At 38.8% G+C, this 23,000-nt stretch overlaps 1 protein-coding gene across 6 annotated transcripts in view; it reads left to right on the top strand.

Annotated features, from left to right (window-relative positions):
- IDE (insulin degrading enzyme) overlaps positions 1-9,318 on the top strand; it is a 75,968-nt gene extending 66,650 nt beyond the window's left edge. For all 6 annotated transcript variants that reach the window (XM_057402318.1, XM_057402316.1, XM_057402317.1 and 3 more), the window contains exons 22-25: positions 1,861-1,922; positions 3,524-3,596; positions 5,490-5,557; positions 6,656-9,318. In XM_057402318.1, the coding sequence (XP_057258301.1) occupies positions 1,861-1,922; positions 3,524-3,596; positions 5,490-5,557; positions 6,656-6,751 (299 nt within the window). In that variant the 3' untranslated portion in view covers positions 6,752-9,318. The remainder of the gene's footprint in view (positions 1-1,860; positions 1,923-3,523; positions 3,597-5,489; positions 5,558-6,655) is intronic.
- Positions 9,319-23,000: the final 13,682 nt, after the last annotated feature.

Here is a 23,000-nt window from a genome sequence, read left to right as displayed (position 1 = left end):
ATTTTTTGTGATCGTGTTCTGTAAGTTCTATTTCTTCCTTCTGCCTTGAGAAAACAACTCATTTGTGGAGCCTGCGCACTCGCTGTTGCGGGAGCTGTTAGTAATACAAGGATAAATGTGTTCCGTGATGTTCCCCAGATGATGGGGGTTGGTGAATGATGCCTTGCCCTTCTGTTCTTTCCCTTAAGGCTCAGTGAGACACAGTGTATGTCAAAGACTGGAAGTGGTTTGAATTCAAATATTAATCTCACATAAGCTCAAATTTCTTTCTGTGATATTCAGATGTCTGTATTACATATGTGCCTCATGCTTGACTGAGATGCATTCAAATGCAATTTGACATTCCTGATGGTGCACACATTCATATGAACCAGATTCCTTTTCCCGTTGCACAGTTCTTTAGGGGGAGCAATGGCAGAGGCAATAGCAGGTATCTCATCTAACATGTGACCTGTCTCAGCTCAGAGTAGGCCTGAAGAAACACTGCTCATTTTTAATTCATCCACAATACTGTGAAGATATAAACTTGCAGAAGATCAAATAAGATCCAAGTTCAAGTGTTATTATTGAAAATGGGCTGACACTTACATAAAAGTCTGTGTCCTGAGACTTTCCTGCTTTACATGCACAATATTGGCTTTCCAGAGTAACAATAACAAATACAGGCTTTCTGGTCGACAGAAACTGAACTGTTTCAATAATGAAGTTTTGAGTTGTCATCTATCTTGGTCTCGAGAGAATGAGAGCTATTGACAAGGTTTCATGCCTGAGTATATGGAGTTGCAAGGAAACTTACCCTTCAAGTACTTCTTTTGTGTTTGATGAAACAGTTTAATTTTTCTCTGCCTTCAGTGTTTTGTTTTTTTACCATACTTGGATCTATACTGTCTCTCTGGAATTTCTTACTGCTAGCTGTAGCCATATCTTCAACATCTGAATCCTACTCATTATTTCCATTGACTTTTATATCTTTAATTCCCCTCTACCCACTGTTAATCTTATTTCATGAATGATTCTAATAGGACTAGAATTGTCAAAACCAGAAATTCATATTCTAGCCTTAAGAAGTGAAAGGTTTTTTTCAGGTTTTTACATTTTTATCATTATAATAATTTTACTTCACTTAAAAATTTTCTCCCAAATGTCTTGTAATTTTCCAAACTGTGTCAAACTTCATATCTTCACATAAATTACTTACAGCCTGCCTCACAGACTTCTTAGCTGTGTATTCGTTCTTTTGCACGCATTTATTTTTTATTCTTCCTGCTAACCCTAAGAAAAGCAAGCATGCCTACAACAAAAAATGTTCCTGCTTATGCAGAAGTGATACTACCTTATGATTAAATTTATATGAAGCAGTGTAGCTACTAAGACACATTGTCCCCAGATATCTTAAAGGTAATTATTCCCTAACAGGTGTGATGTAGGCACTGTTCCTTACATTTATTAATATAAGTACATCCTGCCAAAGTACATCCTACCATCCTGTTTCCTAACTGTGAATAAAAGCCATCGTTAATCAGTCTGCATTAGAAATGTGTAACATTGATTTGAAGATAATATACAGAAGTAGGCATATCTTTTTCAGCTACTGAATAACATAAAGTGCAATCAGTATTCTTCAAACATGCATTTTTTTAGTAAGTCCAATCAAATGGACTTACTGAAGTATAATTTTTCTGTCAAGCTTCCAACGACACTTTTAGTCATGCAAGTATTAGCTTGAAAGTTAACAATGAAAAGCATATCATTTGCAGTCAATTATAGCATCTGAATTTGAAAGAAATGTACTTTGAATAAGTGTGCTAATAATGAGCTATGATTTGCAGACTTGTTCTAATTTTTACTATTGTTGTGCAGATAACATTGAAGTGGCTTATCTAAAGACTCTGACCAAGGATGATATTATACAGTTCTACAAGGTAAGTCAGTCATGTAGTTGAAGTGTTACGTGGAAGGAGATGTAGCTAAAACTGGATGTGATCTGGATAGATATGAAAGCATATACTTACGCCTGTTTTAGGTAGATGATATGATTGATGCAGATACCTTAATTCTGTTTCCTGAACCTTACTTAGTTTAATGGCAACTAGCACACTGTAAAAATTGCGGGAAAGGATTGGGTTTTCTTGTGTGTTTTTTTTGGTTGGTGGGTTGTTTTTTTCTGTTCTTACCAGCTCTTAACACTTCTCTTGTCTCATTTATCCATCCTTTATGAATTAAAAAAATGTGCTGCTCTATGACCAAATTTGGCTAAAATTGCAAATTTATTCTTTTATTTTTTTTCTTCAACTAATAAATTATAATAAATGATTCAGCTTATTTTGTGTGTATGAATTGTGAATGAAATGGATATTTTTAAAGCTTCATTCACTGTAAATCAGTGCTTTTTTCCTTCTCTCATAGTTAGGCAGAACAAAGGAACAGTATAATGATGCAATAATTATACATTGCAGATCAGCATGAAGTTGTTAGATATCTAATGTAAGCAATTGTAATAATAAGGGTCCTCTCCCTTCCCCCCAATAAACTTGGCTTCATTCCTTCTGGTTTGTAACAAATTTCATAGGCAATGATAATTCGCTATACTACAAAGTGTATGCAGTGTTGTATTACTCAAGGAGCAGCTAACAGCTATGGGAATACTTTGAAAAGTAATGAAGATGTGTCTTAGGGACTTGCTGTTGGATGGAAAAAGTTCTGCCCATGAAGAACCATGCATATGTGTGTATCTGTGTTCTTTATTTCTCTTTGTTTTTTTTTAATGCATGGGTGAAGATATGCAGCAAGTACAAATGTAGTAAATGGAATTTCAGTAGCTGTTGTTTAATAAATGATAACTTGATCAAGTATCCGCATTCTGTTTATGTAGGAATCTGTACTATTTTGATCATCATCTGGTATTTCAAAGGAGAAATAATTGGTTAGATGAGTGAGCTAGCCCAGCTGAGTTTAATAATTGTGTTCAGGGTGATCTGCTTCCAGAAGGCTGCTAGGGATTAGAAATTCTGCAGAGATTTAGGTTCCTGATACTGTGATAGTTAATGGCCGAGTTCCTATTACTTCCAGATTTTCTAAGTCTGAAACAGTGCATTAATTTCTTGATTGTGAAATAATTCAAAATACTGTGTGGATGACCTCTAATAATATCTGAAGGGCTTTAAGCTTACAGAGGGGAGATTTAGATTAGTTATTAGGAAAAAATTCTTCACTATGAGGGTGGTGCAACAGGTTGCCCAGAGAAGCTGTGGCTGCCCCATCCTTGGAAGTTTTCAAGGCTGAGCTGGACAGGTTTTGAGCAACCTGGTCTAGTGGGAGGTGTCCTTGCGCATGGCAGGGAAGCTGGAACTACAGGATCTTCAAGGTTTCTTCCAACCCAGAGCATTCAGTGATTCGGTGATATGCCAGAATTCATCCTTCATTATAAAGCTTAAACTAAAATGTAAATGCTTTCATTCTTTTACTGTTTTATAATGTGAGTGACACTTCCCACACCTGAAGGACTCGATGTTTTATACTGTAGGTGCTGTTGGCAATAGATGCTCCCAGAAGACATAAGGTATCAGTACATGTCCTCGCAAGGGAAATGGATTCCTGTAAGTATTGTGCTGAATATAGTACTTCATCAGTTCCTGCTCAAGCAAGTCATAGTTAAAGATAACCATGTTATATGATATAAATGCACTATAAGAAAAACTCAGCTTTGGAGGTTGTATACCTTTCAGAGGAGAAACTACTTTGACAGGTTTTCTTTACATGCATGCTTCAAACCAAGTTCTTCTGGTCACAAAATTCATTGTGAAGTACACGTCCATTTTGAAGTATATTGATATTAAAACAGCGTATCTTAAAGTAGCAGTCATGTTTCCAATGGGATATTTTAAAACAAACATAAAACTTTGTAAGAGCCCTACAGGGAAAATGAAATTAAGATTTGCAGCTATCAGTACAATGTGGTGGCTGTTTTTTTCACCTGACAGGCAATGAATGTCCACAGTTTTATTCAAGCACACTCAAAGGGGAAAAAACAAAACAACCACCAGACAAACAAAAAGCCCCAACCCTCTGGGAATGTCAAACATACTTAAACTTGAGAAAGTCTAAGTTCATTTAGGTTTTTTTTCAAATTGTTATTAGCTGTGCATTGTAAACTGTTTTGTTACATTTTTAGAATTCAAGAGGGAAAAAGGTCTAAAGTGTTTCTGCTTAATATAACTAAACTGAGATTAAAAACTTTTGTGGTGTTTTGTGTGGGTTTCTCACCAGTTTATAATGGACTTAAATTCCAGCATATAACTGGTTGCAAAATCAAGGACATTAAAGGCTTTCTATAGAACAGAAAGAAGCAGATAGCTGTATGCCTGTCATGAAATTCCTTCCAGTCTCAGAATGATTGATTTTTATGGTACTGTGGAAATTGTAACTGCAGCTGAGTAAAGAAGACTTGCTTCAAAGAATCTTTTCAGTTTTCATGACTAATCATTACTAAATAGAAACAGCTCTAATACTTCTTATCAAGAGAAAACTTTTTCAAGTGCGGTAACATTGCCAGAGTGGTTTATTATTTGCTTGAAATGGTATCATCTTAAAGGTGAGCATGGGAGACAACTTCACAAGTGGTTATTCTTACAGAGATTATAGCAAGGTATTATCTCTGCATACACTCCATTCCTAAACAGTTTGATCTGGCATGTGGCCTCTCTTCTGCCATGAAGGAGAAATTGGGACTTTAATGCATTTCCCATGAGTCCAAATGAGCATTCTGCCAAGTGCAGGAAGACTAAAAAGGTTCCCAGAGGGAACCCATCCTCCTGGAGTCACATAATTTTCTCTGATAGTGGAAAAGAATCAGAAGCAGTAGAGATTTTAGAAGAATTTTCAGAGAGTGAAGCACTTGAACTCCTAGCATGAAGGTTAGGTTGAAATTTAAGTATGGAGGTAGAAGGGAGGTTTAAGGTTTTTAAGACAAGAAGTTCTTATGGACAAGAGGATTGGATGCAGAAAGTTTTGGGGGGGACTAGAGTAGGGAATGGATGGGGACAGGCAGATTTGCTATCCAGAACTTTGGTACATGGAGTAACCCCCACGCCTCCATAAGCATGTCATTACTAAAAGATGAAATGTGTTGCACTGCTCTTATTGTATGTATCACTGGCATGTACTACTGTTCTCATAATTTGTATTGAAAAACAGTTTGAAGTATTCATTGACCAGAAGGTTAGCACTTCTTATTTCTACCTTCTGTTTATGTGTAAGTAAAATGAATAAAAGCCACTGCCTCAGCATATGTTCTCATATTAAATAATGGATTAAGCTCTTTGTAATTCTAAAGACAAATGTTCAAAAAATCTTATTTAGAGCTACTTCAAAATTAATAACCTCTTTTTCATATAGATACTTGTTCCTGTCTTTTAAGAGAAAACAGTTTTCTTATGTAAAAGTTACTGATTAAATTATGGTCCTGAATTAATTTTGATGATGTTAAATAGGCCCTGTTGTTGGAGAATTTCCATGCCAAAATGATGTGAACCTGGCACCAGCACCACCCCTACCACAGGTAAAAAGAAACAACACAAAAAAATCCAGGCTGTATTCTTAATATGGAAATCTAGTATAAATTTATAGGGAGAAGCAAACTTGCTGAAATTCATCCTGTTGTGGGGCTGACATTTCAGCTCTCTTCTACATGCCCTGTCATCCTCAATAACAACAGGGATTTTTCCTGATTATTTTTTGCTTGTTTGTTTTCTTTTTACTGAATACCTGCACTGTGGAGTCAATACAGATTATAGTTGTCTGAAAGTACTGATTGTATATGATCAGATTTATCAAGTGTCAAGAGAAAGATGAATAGGCATTGACAAATTTATCAACTTTGTTTAAAACAAACAAAACCCAGAAAAAACACCCAAAGAAAACCAACTATCTGGTCAGTATCTTAAAGCCTAAAATATCAATGAGCATTACCATCAATGTGTAACCTGTGGAGGATGCGATTTGTTGAATTCCCTTCATACAAGTATTACATATTTCACTGTGTGGTTAGGTATCATAGCACAGGGCTAGCCCTTAAATGAGTTTTCTTGAAGTAGGATGGTAGTGTTTGTCCCAATAGATAAGTAACTGTTCATAGTGCAGAAGTAGATCTATGTTCTTATTCAGCCCTTATAGGTGAACTAATCGCCATGGTGGAAACATCTGTATGAATTATATGTTGATGTATTAGCCATTATGACTGAAATACTAAAAATGTACTTTGCTACTGCTGCTAAAAGTAGTAACTTATTGAATTGCTATTGTTTTTATAATCTTACCTCTGATATTGAAAGGATAGGTGGGATGTTCTGAAGTAGAATTTGTAAATGAAAAGACAAGCTCTGCATTTACTGAAGTTTCTGCCATTATTAGTAACGTAATTACTGCATTATAGCTACTGTTTCAAATTATATAGAGGAAACATGAAACCATTTATTTCACGAAAAATAACACTGTACTTTGGGGGATCCTGTAATAAAGAAGTGTGAATCACTAATATTTTAGAAAAGAGAAAGATGTGTTTATATGTAGCTGTAGTAAAAGTTAGAAGCGAGGAATTTCTCACTTTTGTGATTAAAGATGCTGAGCAGGCTGTTTTTTTGCATATGCTTCTTTGCAGCCGAGTGTGATAGAAAATATGACAGAATTCAAGCGCAGTCTGCCACTCTTCCCACTGGTGAAACCACATATCAATTTCATGGCTGCAAAACTGTGAAGAACCCCAGTGAAGAAATGCAAATGATGAGTACTGACATGGTTTCAGGGGACTTCATGATGAACAAAATGATTAAAGATCATTAGGATAAATGGTTCTGTCCGTTATGAAAGTCCTGAATTCCTTCTTGGTTCATTTGACATTAGCTGTGTGTTAGGGATAGAGAGTATATAAAAATCAGTTGTGGTCATGTGTCATTTATATTACAGACAACCTGTTGAAAACCAAAATCAACTGAAACAATAATAATAAAAAACTTGTAGATGCAGTATATTTTTAAAATAGTATATCCCTCCAAAATTTCATTTTGATAAAATAACCCTCCAGACAAAATTGCTTGAAATATCCTTGTTACTCCTGAAAACCACCATTAGTATCCCAATAATTTACCTTATTGGGGACTGGAGGGGGTGAGGAAAAGAAGGTCCTTTTTGGGATGTGGGCAACAATTTTTCTTAAAAATAGAGACTTTCACATTTTTTTGAAGGGATGTGTTGAATGATACTTTTTAAATTGATCCTTAACGCAACCAACATATTTTCTATTTAAGTTTTATGAAGACCAGTGGGGGGTGAAGAAAAGGAAATTTGACAACATGGTAGTAAGTGAGAATTGTCTTAATGAGAATAATTGAAGATATGGGCATGATTTTAATCTTTCTATACAAATTGGGGGACATTTTATATTAAAACTAGTAAAATGCTGGAAACACTTTAATAGTGCATCTTATTTTTGTTATCAAAAGTGTTGTCCCAGTCTGTTGATACTGTCAACACTGCATTCAGTTTTTTAGGGTTACTGTGAATTGTTTCCGTTTGGCGTATAAAACACGTTATTTGCTGTAATTTTTTTGTTTTCAGTTGCGCATGTACTGAGGGAGAACTCAGTCTGTTTTGCCTCATGTGTTATGTTAGGTCTCAGTCCAGCAAAGCACTTAATAGTGCAACTAACTTTAAGCACATGTTAGTTCTTGACTCAAGAGCAGGTGAATGTCAGATAGGGGCCCTGTAACCAATCAGACACATTATAGTTCTGATACATCTGTGGGGGTCCTTCTTGTTCCTTCAGAAAGGCATCTGGGACAGTGCAGTACTGGCATAGAACCAGGGGGTGGTTCAGGTTACATCACAAAATGTTTCTTCCTACTTCTTTAAGAAGGCTGCACAGAACCTAGAAGGAGGAAGAGTTGTGCTGAAATTATATATACATATGTATGTATATATATTCCATAATTTAGTAGAACAGCAAAACAATAATATATGGTGTCTAATCTTCACCACGTATACTGACTTCTGCAGAGTGGTCTTTTGCTTGGTACAGCCCCAAGACAGAAGGAGGTAAGGGAGCATCCTACTAAGTTCTGCCTGTTTAATGCATAAAATTGATTGCAATTTTTCAGACAGTATGGAGTATGCAAAGCACTGAAGATATAAAATCTGCTCATCAGGGGTGTTACTGAGAATTTGGTTCCTCTTAAAAGAACCCGAAGTTAAGGCCCTGATGTGACATGGGTGTTGTCACGTGTCAGAATCCAGGTATATTTGATAGGAGTGTTTTTGTAATTGAAGTAATGTTTTTTTCTTACACTGGCTTTGAAGCCAAATTATATGAATGCTTGACAGGGTAAGGGCCTTAAGTTGTGTTTATCTGAGAGTCTCTTTTAACTGAATAATTACAGTGTAATTAAAAGTTATTATAAAGGTTATCAGTACGTGTCAACACCTTTTTAATAAATTTGATTGTAGCTTGTGATGTAACCTGTTGCCAGGGAAGGCCACTAGCATTTTTTTTTTTGTAGTCTCAGAAAAAAATATTAAACATAAGCAAAACCAATTAAGGTGTCTGTGTTCACCACATATTTCATGGATCCATTACATAAAATGGGCTTTCTAACCCTCTTGCATTTTGCTTTTGTTTATAGTTTTTCTTTAGTCAAAATATTTGTATTATATATATATTAAATTTTTGACAACATATTATAAAATATATATTTTGGGATTTAATATTTAAACATACCACTCTTACAGTGAATAAAATGAAACGGCTTTTATTGTGTGTAAAAATAAATAGATATATATATATTCATGGAAGTACTATTGACTCTTAAATTCTATACATAAATTGGAATAGCAGTGTATTTAACACTAGCTCACAAATCATGCTTTCCAGGGGAAAAAATGTAGAATTTCAAAGTTCTGTGACTGGATGTGGAAACCCATGTAGTTCTCCAGCAACTCTTAATTACTTTTAAGTGTTCTCCAGCATTTTACAGTTTCTGAGTTTGATATAGCAGTAAATTTTGATAAACTCAGGCATACTAATGGGTTCATTATAATGGATCCAAAGCTGCAGTGTCTACAAGCAATAAAAAACTACCTAGAATACACTGTAATTCAATTTTAGTGCTTGTTAACTAGTTTATGTAAGAAACCATAAATTATTATTACATAACTGTAATTTTTGCAAGTGCTATTTTAAGCAATTGATGTGGAAATGGGTGCATGTGACACAGCCAGTATGACAGAGTGCTAGAGTTATTCTGTTTACAATAAACAATCTGAATTTAATGTTTGGAGTTCTTAATTTGTTTCATTTTAATTTTTTTGCATACTGGTAATGTTACATCTATCAGTCTGTGCATGTGTTTTATTATATGTTGATTGTGATTTTTCTGGTAGCCAGTTGCTTGGACTAGTTAGGCTGAATAGCATTGCTGCTGGAGAAGTGTTCCCAGTCACTTCTGGGCAAGTTTCCCAGCATTTCCCCATGTCGTATCCAATATAGGTAGATCCACCCCTGTTGCTCTCGAAAACTAAATAATAGAAAGGTAGGAATACTTGCACAAGACAGAATTTTAATTACCAAATCTGAAACTGTAAATTCAGAAGCATCACTGCAGCCAGACTGAATCATGCATAGTGCAGCTTTACAGTGTTGCTTCTGAGAAATTACTTTCCTTGGCCATTTTCTTTGTTTTATGCACGCCAAAAGATTACATTTCTAAAGGTTAGGAATTAAGTGTGATTGATTGTTAGAACAGTAAATAGTGTGAGTTCTGAACTCTGACAGTGTAAAGATATGTCAGCAGGGGCTTCTGCTCCTTGAAGTAATTATCTGGCAGTTAGCAGTGTTAGAAGAGACAGGTTTTGTCCTTGGCATTGTGAACACTGATTGGTACTCTGAGCAAAGAAACAAAATGCCTGCAACCCACCTGGAAAATTATTTGTCCCCAACATCAGGGCTCTCTTTCTCCGCTCCCAATAATTAGGGATCGGTGTAAATCTTGATAAACTGGCTTTATTGGTTTTTATCAAAAAAATCAAGCTCTCTGAATAAAATTATTATTGTTAGAGCTTTTTTCAGAACATTATTTAGACACTTGGACATGAACAGCTCTTACCCATAATGTGTTCCACGGGGTAATTGTAATGTGTGGAGAAAGCATTACACACCTTTTTAACTTCATGTATTATTTTCTAGCTCTTGTTTTAACACAAGGTCAGCAGAATCTTTGTTTTCTCTCTGCCATTTCTGGTTAGAATGCTTTTGCTACAGGTGTGCTGTAAAGTGAAAAACAGTTATCTTCTATACCTTTCTTCATGCAGGTTTTTTTTTCTTCCGTATTTTTTCAGTAGCTGACCACTGAACTGATACGGTCATTTGCAGTGACACCTGGGCCCTTCTCTTGAGCTAATCCCTAATTTGATACTCAAATCCAATTCTGAAATACTTTAATTTCAAGTGAGATTTTAATATTGTTGCTTCATGCTGCACAATACAAGGCACCTCTGTGCTATTTTAAAAGCAGAAGAGATCAGAAAGTCAGGCACCTTTCTTACCTTTCATGTAATATCAAAAGAAGCTTGGCCTATGTAGACTCTGCTGAGAGGTTTCTATCTGAAACATTTCAGTTGCTATTTACCATTCAAAGAATATACCCATAAGTTACAGTATGTGCTGTTGGTAGAATATAAATGCTAATGGTATGTGAAATCTGAATTGCAGTTCAAAGGAAGAAAGTGTGTAAGGGCAAAGGCTCAGCAGAATGGGAGATGTCACAATTAAATCCACTTACTTGAACTCTAGCATCTAAAGGGAATTTAAGATTGAAAATATTTATGGATTCTTAAATTATTGTTTCAAAGCCACCCTAAGGCTGTTAACTCTAAGTGCAGCATTAAAAGATGTGGACATGACACTGCTGAGCTTTTGCTGCTGTTAACTTTCAGGACTCCCTTTTCAGTGATGCAGTGAAAAATTCTGGATTAAATTCTGGACTGTTTGTGCAGTGGATAAGAGAAGCTACACAGCTCTGAGTGGACTTCAGGTTACTGTTGCACTGAGCGAGGAAGTGACTAGGCTTAGCTAGTAGGAAACTAGTGCGAGGCGTCCAAGTTTAAATCCTCCATTTTTCTAAGGATTTACCTCCACCTGACTCTGGGTTAGTTGTGCTTTCTTCTGCTTCAGATTCCATTACAGCTTTTCACTGCCTGCTCAGCTTCCATTTCGGGAAGGAGAGTAAGGAATCGTAGTACTTTACATATCTTTGGCAGTTACTAGAAAATTTTCCACGGGAAAGCAGCTGGAACTCAGGACCCCCTTCCCACCCTCCTCAACCCTGTCCCGTGGTACGTATGGGCTCATACATGCACGTGTTCTGGTGGTGAATGCTTAAAATCAGAATTTTAAGCTTAAATTCGACAAAATAAGAACACCTTCAACAGAAGGGAACGGGGAGGTCCCCACCTACGTTACAGACCTCCTGGTAAGTGAGAAAAATAGGGTAAAGGAATTCTAAGAGGAGATGAAAATGAAGCTGATTTTTTGATAACTTGCACTAAACACTGAGTTGTGGCATAGGAAAACACGCTTTTTATGTGAAGTCTGCTGTGAAGGATGAACTCCTGTGATGGGAGAGCTAAAAAACAACCTGCTTGTGAATTCCAGGGAGATGCAGATCAATATTAATGCATTCGTCATGGTTAAGGCTGAGTCATTTCAGAGCAGGCACAAAGATGGTATGTAGAAAATGTGGGTGTGTACAAATGTTAGTGAAAGCTGAGGCTGAGACTTTGATGATCTAGATCTTGGATGTGATGATTTTAGTGGACAGGGGTCTTAAAAATGTGCTGAATAGTATTAAAAGTGGTGCATTTGATAAGGCAGTGTTGGAGCTAGTCTAAACCACCAGAAATACATAAACATTTCACAGCAGTAGTGCTCAAAAATGAGTTCAGTTGGTATTTTTCAAACTTTCCAGCTTGCTTTGGAAGGAAGTAAGTTTAGCAGGACAGGTTTCAACCCAAATGATTATTTGCATATGTGTGTAAAAGCCAGGGAAGTTCACAGCTTAGTGCCCATCAGTGCTGTAAAGTCAGTAAGCTGTCAAACAGTTCAACATTTCCCCGCTTTCTCTGTCATTACCATAACTTTTAGCCTGCTAATACTTGTGCATTCCAAACCTTCTGCAGTACCCTGAAAGGGGGGGTGGCTGGGTAGGGAGCGGAATTGTTTCTTAGGACCATTTACTGCAACTGAAGTTCTGTGTTTTGACTGCAAGATACCAGTGTCATTTACGGTACAAACCTGTTAAGGATGAAGCTTCAGGAATCTGAAAAAAAGGTATACGAAGATAATTCTGTTCACAGATTTGATTAATCCTCATTTCCAGATCAAATTGTAGGAAGAGAAAGAAACTGTGATGATTCTGCAGCATCAAAGTGTATTCTAGAAATGCAGGAATCTGTATGTATAACTGGATCTGGCATCTCCACAAGCTGATTGTTTAGTTCTGGTACATGTCATCTTCAAGGGCAGAGTCACCCACTGTTCATCTCGCATTGCATTGTGTCTCTGTTTCCAAAGTGAGATGACCACGTAGCTCCCATTGTCACATCAGCCAGAAGTGTCACTGATGTCCCTTTAGCACTGGATGTTCTAGGATTTTTTTTTTTTTTGTGATTAGAATTTACCTTCTAATCATGCTGAGCTGTATCCGTAAAATTAAACAAAATGGCATCTGCAGTATGGCTAAGTCTGGACAGCCACACTGGACTGCTGCTGAGGCTCAGCCCAGGGGGAGATTTAAGCAAGTAGAAGTATTTCAGAAATAATTTAAAAACAGGTGCTCCTGAACTGCAGCAGGAGACTGATCTGCTGTTGTATGCACAATATGATTTTATTGCTGTGAATAATCTAATAAAAATGTACCTTACGCAGCTTTTTCCTGGAAGTAGGTATATGTAAGAGCAGAATAGCTTGTAGGTTTTGTGTAACTTGAAGAATGCGTATACAAAGAATGCTTGTAGTTTGGATTTTACACTTGAATTTAAATGTCAGTAATCATTAGTTTAAAGATGTTATGAATGTGAAACTACAGAAGATTGTATTAAGCTCAGTGTAAGTGTGAGCTGGGGTGCTCATGAGCCACTTAACAATAATGTGGAAGTGGAAGATAATGCATATGAGTTGAAACCAACTAGTTATATGTCATTTTGCACTTCTTGTCTGGTAATCATGTCCTATCTGTTGTGTCATTGTGTATAAATTCCTGTGAAAAAGGGTGATGTGTTATGTCTGTAAACTTCCAATGCACAACTGTGGTGCTGTATAGCTAATAATATGTTAGGCTTTTTTAAATGTTGAATTGTGAGTAATAAAGAGTGAATATAAGACCTCAGTTTCAGACATCTTGTAGTGTCTGAACAGTCTAGGTTTCTTTGAGTATTGAAAGCAACATCATAAAGTAGCAGAATGTCTCATGAATTTTATTACCTCTGTGTTCTTTACTAAATGGACACAAAAAAAGGCATTTGAGATAATTAACTAAATACTTAACCTGGCCTGACTTCTGGAGTAAATGTGTTGCCTTGTAGAATTATTGATAGCCCCAGATTATAAAACATACATCTTAATGGTTTTGGCATAAATTCTGACTAGTTATTTAAAATAATCTTAAATACTATTGGAATAGCTTCATAGGCCTTGAAAGTCTTGTAACATTCATGTTTTGTCTTTGATTTGAGATCGATATAGGGTCTTAGTCTTGTATAGAAATAAACAGAGTCCTGTAGTTTCATAGCTGGTTAGATTGAGCTTTAATTTAGCAATGGTGTTACAGAGATCTTTTGTGAGAGAGATCTGTTACAAAGGTGCTGGAAGAGCTGCCTCAGTGTTTACCTGAAGTCCTCATACACCATGCAAGCAAAAAGATAAACCCCAAGATAATGGATATCTGCATTTGTAAAGTATGCATTTGCATTGTAATTAATCTGATACTTTTTTAAATCTGAAGTAAAGAGTATACCTTCTCAAAACTCTGTGGAAAGATTTAGTATGTGTGGTTGTCCAGCAGCTTGGGAAGAGGCAGCTGTGCAGAAAATGGACTGCAAAACAAAACTGAGCTTAAATTTGTATGTATGATTAAATAAGACTATACAGGATAGCGCAATTAGTAAGGTTAAAAACTCTTTTACTTATTCTGTTGGTAATGTCTGGCTCATTGAACATACTGAGGTAAACCAGAAATGTATAGGCAACAACGTCACAGTTGTATGCTGGTGGTGGAGGAGAGAGACTGCACAATTTGAGGGATACAGTGAGAATGGATGGCACTGCAGTATCCACACACCAGCAGCAGCTCGGCAATATTAAAAGCTGAATTTGTAATGTTTCTTCCGGGCCCTGAAAGCATGGCTAAAAAGCATTGGGAAAGGAGAGTGGTCCTGTCTTTGTTGGCCCCTTGCATTCTTGGATGCCTTGGGCAAACAGTGAAGTTCTGTTCTTGAAAGCAGCTACATCAATCATATTTGCTTACTCAACTGATCTTTCCTTTGGTTTTAACACTAAATGTTACTATCATCTTTTCCATGTAAGAAAGGGAGTTCGATTACATCTCCTCTTTTGTAGTATTTATACTATGCTAATCAGTGCTGTTTCCAACCATTTACCTGGGCCTCCAGTTAATGGATATGCATATGTATCTGAGATTACCCATCACATCTAGTCCCTCATCTTGGAATGAATATTTATGGTGATTTATGGTCCCTTGTTGAGTATTTAGAGCTGGCACTTACCAAAATAGTTTCTTATCTGGAAAGTCAAGTAGAAGTGACTTAATTGCAATAAATATTGAAGTCTTTAGTGCCAACTCTTTAGTGCCATTTCTACATAATAAATTTAAGAGTAGGACTGTACGTTTAATTTGCAGAGGAATGTTCAGGTTCATGATGTAGTCATGCATATTCAGTGATTACTTCCTACTGTTTGACCAGGTTGAGGTAAGGGAAGACCAGGAAAGGAAGCACTGCATTTTTGTTTCGTTTTTTATCTGTTTCAAAGTTTGAAAGAGAATTTGCTATGCAAGAAAATAAATTTCATAGTTTAAGTTGTAGGAGTGTGAATTTTTTTAAACAAACAGGTATAGTTTATTTTTTAATGTAAAACTTAATTTTCATTGCTTGGAAAACACCATCTACTTAAGAATAAAAATGTCAGCTTAAAACGATTCACCACAAAAAAAAGCAGCTTTTGTGGTGTCTTTCCTTCACGTTGTAATTAAAGTTCCTCTTGGTGCTATATAAGACAACATTTGCTGTGTATTCCCTATAACAATGTGAAGAGTTGTGCACCCCATCTTTATGCATGAAAAAGATTTTCTAAGTTCTGAGGAAAATCGTGTCTGTACGATTCTACAGATAATAAGGAAGACTTTAAATGCTCAATCGGAGAAAATAAATGACTTTTAGATCGCTGGAGTGGCCTGGGTGTGTGTTTTATAAGGAACAAGACTGCATGCGGTCTTTGCAAGTTCGGTATCGTTAGGTGGGCTGCGTCCCAAAACCGACGGCTTTCCCAGGCTTTCCTGACCAGGAAAGGAGGAGGTGCCGCCGAGCTGAGGCACCGTGAGGCGGCGTGCGGGGTCCGGCGTGTGCCGCGGGGGGGCAGGCAGCGGGTCGGCGGAGAGTGATGAGAGAGCTCGGTGAAGGGAGGGAGATGAGAACGAATGTCGGAACCTGTATCCCGCTGCTGGGGCCCGTACGGGGGCCACGGCCGGGAGTGCCGCCTGCCTTGCTTCCGTGGAGGTGGGGACAGCCAGGCAATATGGCGGCGGGGCAGCCGGGCGGCCTCTGGCAGGGCCCCTGCGGGCGGTGGGCGCCGCAGGCTCCACGTTACATCACAGCAGCCCCTTTTGGTTTGGTTTGTTGTGAGGGTTTGTTTGTTTTTATTAAGGGGGTCGTGTCCATGAATTAACGGGGTTAATCTGCAGCAGCACCGAGCTGTCCATGGCACCTGTGATTGATGCGGTCCTTCTTACTCTGAGGAAAAAGATTACACGTATCAGGTCACAGGCATCACGCGTGAGGTGATCTAGATCCATCAGCACTGTAGGCTCCTGGCGCTGCCCATTTCCCACCCAGCCGTGGGGAAGGCTGTACTTGTGGTGTGCTTGGCGCTGTAACAACAGGCACCACAGGGAAACTCGGGAAAATGGCAATTTTGCCTTTGGAGCAAGGTTCAGAGAAAGTGTCATGCAGGAGCCTCGGGGAGTGAATGGTCTCATCACAGACAGATCCTTTCACAAAAGAGGGAAGAAATAAGGTTGCATAGGTCACTGTAGTTCTGGTATTTCTAGCGTTTGACACAATGGAGGGCTTTGACAGTGAAGTGCTGATAGCGCAGACTTGGGGTGTAATGGACAAGCATGCAAACACAAGGGAAAACAAGGGGAGCAGGGCAGCTGTCTGTATGTGTCACCTTAGTGACATGGGCACGCATTATCTCGTGCGGTAGAGCCACCAGATCTGTCACATGTTCGATGTACTAGCAGCGAGGACATGTGTGTCTGTGCGATAAGCCCCATCACTGGCATTTCCAGGTGCTGGAGAGCTAGGAAGGAGCTGACGCACACTCTGCTCTAGCCTCTGATGGTGACAGACCTTCTTCCTGACCTCCTGTCTCTGGATCCACATCCTTCTCCCCTGGCCAGTCTCAGTCCTCATCTCGTCACCCATTGTCACCTGGTGCCTTCACCCAATCTGTGACCCACAGCCCCCTGCACCCCCAGCCCTTCTGCAGCTCCTGCGCTCTGTGTCACAGATTAATGCCACAGTCTCTTACCCATTTTTCTCAGTGACCACTCAGTCCCCAACCTCCTTGTCCTTCATTCACTACACCTATCGCTGAATCCACATTTTACCTTTTTGCCTTTGAACAGGATAGGCTAAGCATGGAAATTGAGAGCTCTGGAGGACAGGCTTTCTGGTTTTAGGCCTGGTTTTACAGTACTGCAGGTAGCCACGAGGTGCCAAGACCCATTTCTTCACTTAACATGGCCCTTGCATGAAAAAAACCTATGGGAAATTCAAGTTCAGCTTAATCAAATCCCAACTAAGCAGCTTCAACCTTCAAATTTTCAAGGTGTTTATGAGGATTCTTTATACGAATCATAAAAGCCACCACCTCAACCACCTGAGGTCCATCTGATTTTCAGTTCCCTGCTTCAAACTTTGAGACTGTCGGAGACTTGTTGCAATTTCCCATTAAGTGACCGAACTTAACACGGAAGAAATCTTCCATAGTTACTCAGTGTGGTGAACATAGCATGGTGCTTAAAACTTGATAAGGTTCTTAGAAATTGGAAACACGGTCTTACTGAAGTATCAGGCAACCTGGTGGCGGTAGCAGCCTTCCTGTGTCACGTAGGAATGGAGGAGGAAGAAACATTTCCTTGCAGAGCTTTGTAACTTAAGGCTGGCATATCCTTGAACAGAGAGGATCATGCGTATTAGCCTTCCAGGACTTCTGATAGTCTCCCCTTGTCCCTAGACTTTCAGGTGGGGGTATGGGAAGGCACCTGAGTGCTGGGGAAAGAAGAGCAGCGTGAGCCTTCGTTACAGAGAACAAGAGAAACTGCTTTGGCAGCAGTAGGTAACTCATGAACTGCATACTTTGCACAGTGGATGAAGACCATAATTACACAGCAATACAGGAATTGTCTGCCCTTTTCTCTGTTCTTTGCTGTACAGCAGGAGCTTCCCTTCCCCCTGAGTCAGGCTTACTGCTGGGTGTGAGCACCCCTGGGCTGCACCTGCTGTGGTGGCTTGCTAATGCATCTGCTTGGAAGAGATGCCAGGTTTGCACATTGAAAGGATAAACTGCTTATCCTGTTTTCTGTAATAATGTCACAGAGAGCAAAAGCTCATCCGACTGATTTAACTTAAGGGTAAATAACAAGGCAATGTGGTTGAAGGAGACAGAAAACGGAGAAGGGACTCTGAATCAGCTGATTTTTATTTAAAGGCTTTATTCTGGTTGTTCTCTTTCTAAAAAATATTTTCATTTTATGGTTTGGAGAAATAATATATAAATGATTCCCTGGCAAGAAGTGCATAAAGTCTGACAGATGAATAAATTGTACTCTGCAGAGCTGTAAGCTTGAAAAGAACATTGCAGAGATAATGCATGCTCTTGGCTTCAGAGAAGTCCTGTCCATTAGAAATTAACCCCTCTGAAGACTGATCTGAACTTTTGAGCTTTCAATTGAAGAATTGCTCTGTGAGATTTGAAATGGTTTGAATTATTTAATTTCCCATTCAGCAAAATTTAATAACATTGCTGTTGGTGATTTAAAATGTTGTTGAATTAATTATGACATTTGGTTAAGTTTCCTTTTGTCTTTCCTTTGTCAGTTTTTTATTTCAAAGACCTCAGCTAATGCAGAAAGCATATTACGCCGATACAGAGGAGAGATGAGTCACAGATTTGTCAGCTTGAATGGCCTTAGACCTACTTATGCCTACTAACCACTGTGTTGCAAGTCTGAAGTGATGTTACTTGCACATTAAAGAGCAAGACTGAGGAAGCTGGAGCTTCCTTGCTAAGCCCTCTTCTTCTGACCCCCTCTGCTACAGTCATTCATGGAGATCAGCTCAGATTCACATATGTAGTGCTGTAATAAATATAAATCTAAATCTAGCAGCAAAGAAAAAGGTGAATTCATGTAGTCAAGTGGAGGTGAGTGTGAAGGTGAGTTTTATGAGGTGTTCGCATCAGTCTCATGGCTGGCTGGAAAGGAGCAGGTATGTTATCTATCTCCATCCTCCTTCACAGCCACCCACCTTACACTGCTGGGCCCCTGTCAGGAGCTGGGAGCAGGGAACTGAAACAACTCCTAACAGGAAGGGCAGTACGAGCCATTATATTGGCTCCGTTAAAGTCATGCCCTTGACCATCGGTACACTAAACATGCTCTTTTTTTACTTGGACTGCCTATGCCTAATGTTATAGTTGGTGATTATTTTTAGATTATGAGAGAGTTACTGGTGGTGTATAAATCCCCCTGATACACTGGTTTTCATTTAAAAGGGCAAGAGCATTTGTTACTGCAGTCTTGTCTCCATTTCACTGCATTGGAACAAAATTTATTTCAGACAAATGGTTCTCACATATTTTTATATATCATTTTATATGCTGTTCATTTACTTGAAACATCTTTTGATAAGAGAGCAAATCAACAGGCTAAACAGGAATTATCTCCCACAAATCACCTATCCTTGACAGAATAAGGCATGTATTGACAGTTACTCACCAGTGTTTGGTGGCAGCCACTTCATGATAAAATGGAATGCTGGTTTTCTGAGGTACAATATAAAGATAAGCTGTTATCTAGACAGAACTTCAAGAGCAATTGAAGCAAGCTTTCAATAAAAAGGAAAGTTAATTTATATTTTGGGCTTAGAAAAAAAGAGGAAGCCTGGAATTGAGAATAATCACAAACATCTACTGAAAAAATGACTGCATGCTCATCACCTTGATGATTGCAGGCAGGGTCAAAAAATTCTCAGCGCAGCAGGAGTTGCCCACATGAGGGAAAAAGCAATCTTCCCTGAGGAGTCAGTCCTCAGACTAACCACCACCTGCTGGTGTTTGAGAGAGGAGTTATCCCTGGAACACTGCATTTGCATTGTGTCTGCTAACATCAAGGCTTAGCACAGGACAAAACCATCATGAATTTAGCAGAAGTACTAATTCAGATAAGTAGAGGCTCAGCTGTGTGTAAATTGGCAATTAAAACCAGATAGTCTCTGTTCCCCTGCCATCATCATTGTTGGTGCTGGAAGTTTTCTCTCAGTTCAGCGAGTATTCTATTTTGTAAGCTCTCATTTTTCATCTGTTTGACAGTTCACAGTGATTCTGTTTAGCTGTACTGATGAACTGCTGTCAATGGAAAAAGCTCCAACCACCAGAGACAAACAGATTAGCCAAAATCTACAATTCTGACACAGTTGTAAAGTGGGGAGATTAACTATAAAAGGACCAAACCAGAAGATGAGATCTGATCATCTTCTCAAATACAACTATCTTTATCTGTGACCTGTAAAAGAAATTTTTCAGTACCACTGCATGTACTGGTAGGAACAGCAGAAGCAGGAAGAAAACAAAGTGCTGTCAAGCCCCAGTATTTTATCTGCCGGGGCCTACATCTGTTTTCAGATAATGCACAATTTTAGAATTCCAGCATTTGCTCTAGGCTTATATTGCAACTACAGCAGCGGTAAAGAGGGATGATCTTGTTCTAGACATGACAGGAAATCTGTACCTCTCTTCTCCCAGCAGTTGGTATGGTTCCCGAATCCTGCCACAATACCTTATTTTGCAGACTCTGAGGCTGACCTGGCCTCTGGAAAGTTGTTGTACTGTGATCTGTCTGCATTTTTGTGTCAGAGCCTTATAATGCACCACTAGAGGATTATTAAATAAAAATATTGTACCTGCTGGGGAGGAAAAAGTGCACGAATCTGGTTCAGCAGAGCAGAGTAATCTCAACCCCATCCTTTCTTGAAGCAAGGAACAGCTAACTCAGCTGGCTTCATTTAGCTGTGCTTTCACTGTACAGTGATGGCACAAGGCACACAGTGCCCTTTATGCCTTTGACTCATGGGCCTTTCACATGTTCTAGAACTGGGCTTGGCTTCCCTCCCAGAGGAAGAGAGAGGTACTATTCTGCCAGCCTGGCTCCAAAACAAAGTAATGCCTTTCAGGTCAGCCAAAAGCTCTGTGTCCCAAGATAGAGCTTTGTCTTGGTCACAGGGTGCAGGTATGCAGTAAGTTGGCACCATCTCAGGTCTTTTTTGTATGTATCATTAAATAAGAGTAAGGGAAGGAGGGTCTCAGCCCAGCTCTGATCTTTCTCCCAGTAGTCTTTATACCAGTGCTGCTCGGAGCCAGGACAGGGGCATCTGCTGTGGACTGCAGGTACCTGAGCTGTGTAACTGGACCTTAAACCCGTTGAAGTTTGATCTGCAAGAATATCCAGCTGTGACAGATTTGTCAAATAATGCTTGAGAAACCCCAGTCCTCCATTGGGATTGACAGCTTGTGTTGTCAAGTGGTTGCTGTGTTTCTATAGATGGAAAAGTGAATTTCTTCACAGGACTTCTGGAACTGAAAAATCAGGTCATGAAGATAAAAAATGACCCTGTGGTCATTGCCTGTAGCATCCATCACACTTCAGTCATTGGGTGGTTTTGTTTCATCAAGTAATTCTTCGTATCTTCTAGCTTTTCAGCATGCAGTGCTATCTCCAGCCAGGTGAGGCCCCAGCACAGGATGAAGAGAACAGGATGGCCAAAACCATAGGCTGCCACCCTAGTATCTCACTTTTGTTTTGGCATCAGTATTGAGCAAAAAAGGCAAATTTTGTTTTCTGCGCATGAGGGGGTGGTATAAACTGATTAGATGTTTCCTTTTTTAATGCTAATATATTTTAACAGACAAAATGTATTATTCCAGGCATAGCGCCAAGTTATAGTAGTAGTGAATAGTACCAGAATTTAACTTCATGGTACACTCTCCCCATCTTTCTGCTTCCTTACCCATCAGACAGGGAATATTAAGTCCCGACTGGTTTTTGATGATGTTACTGTGCAGTTCCTCTGCAAGTCAATTAGTAAAGACAGAGACTTGACTTTCAAAAAAGGGTCGTTACAGAAAAAAGATATTTTGAGACCATCTAATTACATCTCAAAAACGCAATAATAAGGAAAGAATCTGCTTTGAAAATACAGGAAATGTGAGGATGTAAAAATACACTCACTTTTGGAGCCTGCTTACCATGTGCCATGTAATTATCGTGCATATTTAATTTACCCTAATTACGTTTCAGTGTATTTATTTGCTTTCAGACAGGAGAAGAACTGCCACATGCTCAATTCGGCTTGCTTATGCCTTTTATGCCTTTCCCATCGTGCACAGTTATCACAAGCTTTGTTCTTTTAAAAACAGAATAGCACCAAAACAAACTGCTGCACGGGGTGGCTGATGCATAAATACTCAAGTTTCTCTTGGTCATGTTCATATGTATGCAGATATGTTTTAACATGGGCTCAGTGGCTGCCAGTCATGAGAACATGTTTAAGGTGCAAGAAAAGGATTTTATGGCAATCTTACATGGTGATTATGCAGCTGCCAAAAGGGATGACTTGGAGTCTTGTGCACTGCTTTTTAAAACACTGTTAATTTGCTTCTTAGGACTATCCAGACACAGCTAATTACCCTGTAATGAGGTTCCTAAAACTGACTAACAGACTTTTGAAGGTGTCCAGCTTATTATACAGAATGATTTGTTTTGACTTTCTTTAAGCTCTTCATATGTGGCTGCATTCCTCAATTAAGAGAGGGAGGTTTATGGGATTTAATTAATGTGGCAACAAGGACAAATACAATAGCTATGGAAGATGCATTCTGCTGGTCAGCTGCAGGTTTGCAAATAGTTAACTTACGTAACTGAATGCCAGCTGCAGTTAAGGACAGACTTTGGCCACCTTTTTGACAGTAAGAAGCTAGTAAAGTTAGTACATGAATCTCATGAAGTTCTGGGAGGTGCAGGCAGGATTGTTTCTCTATTCTAACAACCCCCTATAATTACACTATCTGCAATTGCAGTTTTCCATACAGAGATTTCTTTCCCATCTTGGTACTTAGTTAAAAAATGGCTGAGGCACAGACAGCTCAGTGCTATAAGCCACATAGTATTGACCTTTGCAGAGAATGTACTCAGGATTCATGCTTGGTCAAGAAAGGGCCCTGATGCTCAGATTTTTGAGGAGACAAGATGACCTCTGACACCTGGGACAATTTCCATGGTTGTATTGCTGGAATCATCTCCAAAATGTCTCCACAGATGCCACTAGTAAAGCTGTTTTTTGTTTTTCTTGTTCTTAATCTGTAGATCAGGTAAAAACATTTC

Source organism: Pezoporus wallicus, unplaced genomic scaffold (assembly GCF_028554395.1).
Source record: "Pezoporus wallicus isolate ANWC-B61680 ecotype Strahan unplaced genomic scaffold, APGP_CSIRO_Pwel_v1 contig_6787, whole genome shotgun sequence".
NCBI lineage: Eukaryota > Metazoa > Chordata > Aves > Psittaciformes > Psittacidae > Pezoporus > Pezoporus wallicus.
This window is presented reverse-complemented; position numbering and strand designations above follow the sequence as displayed.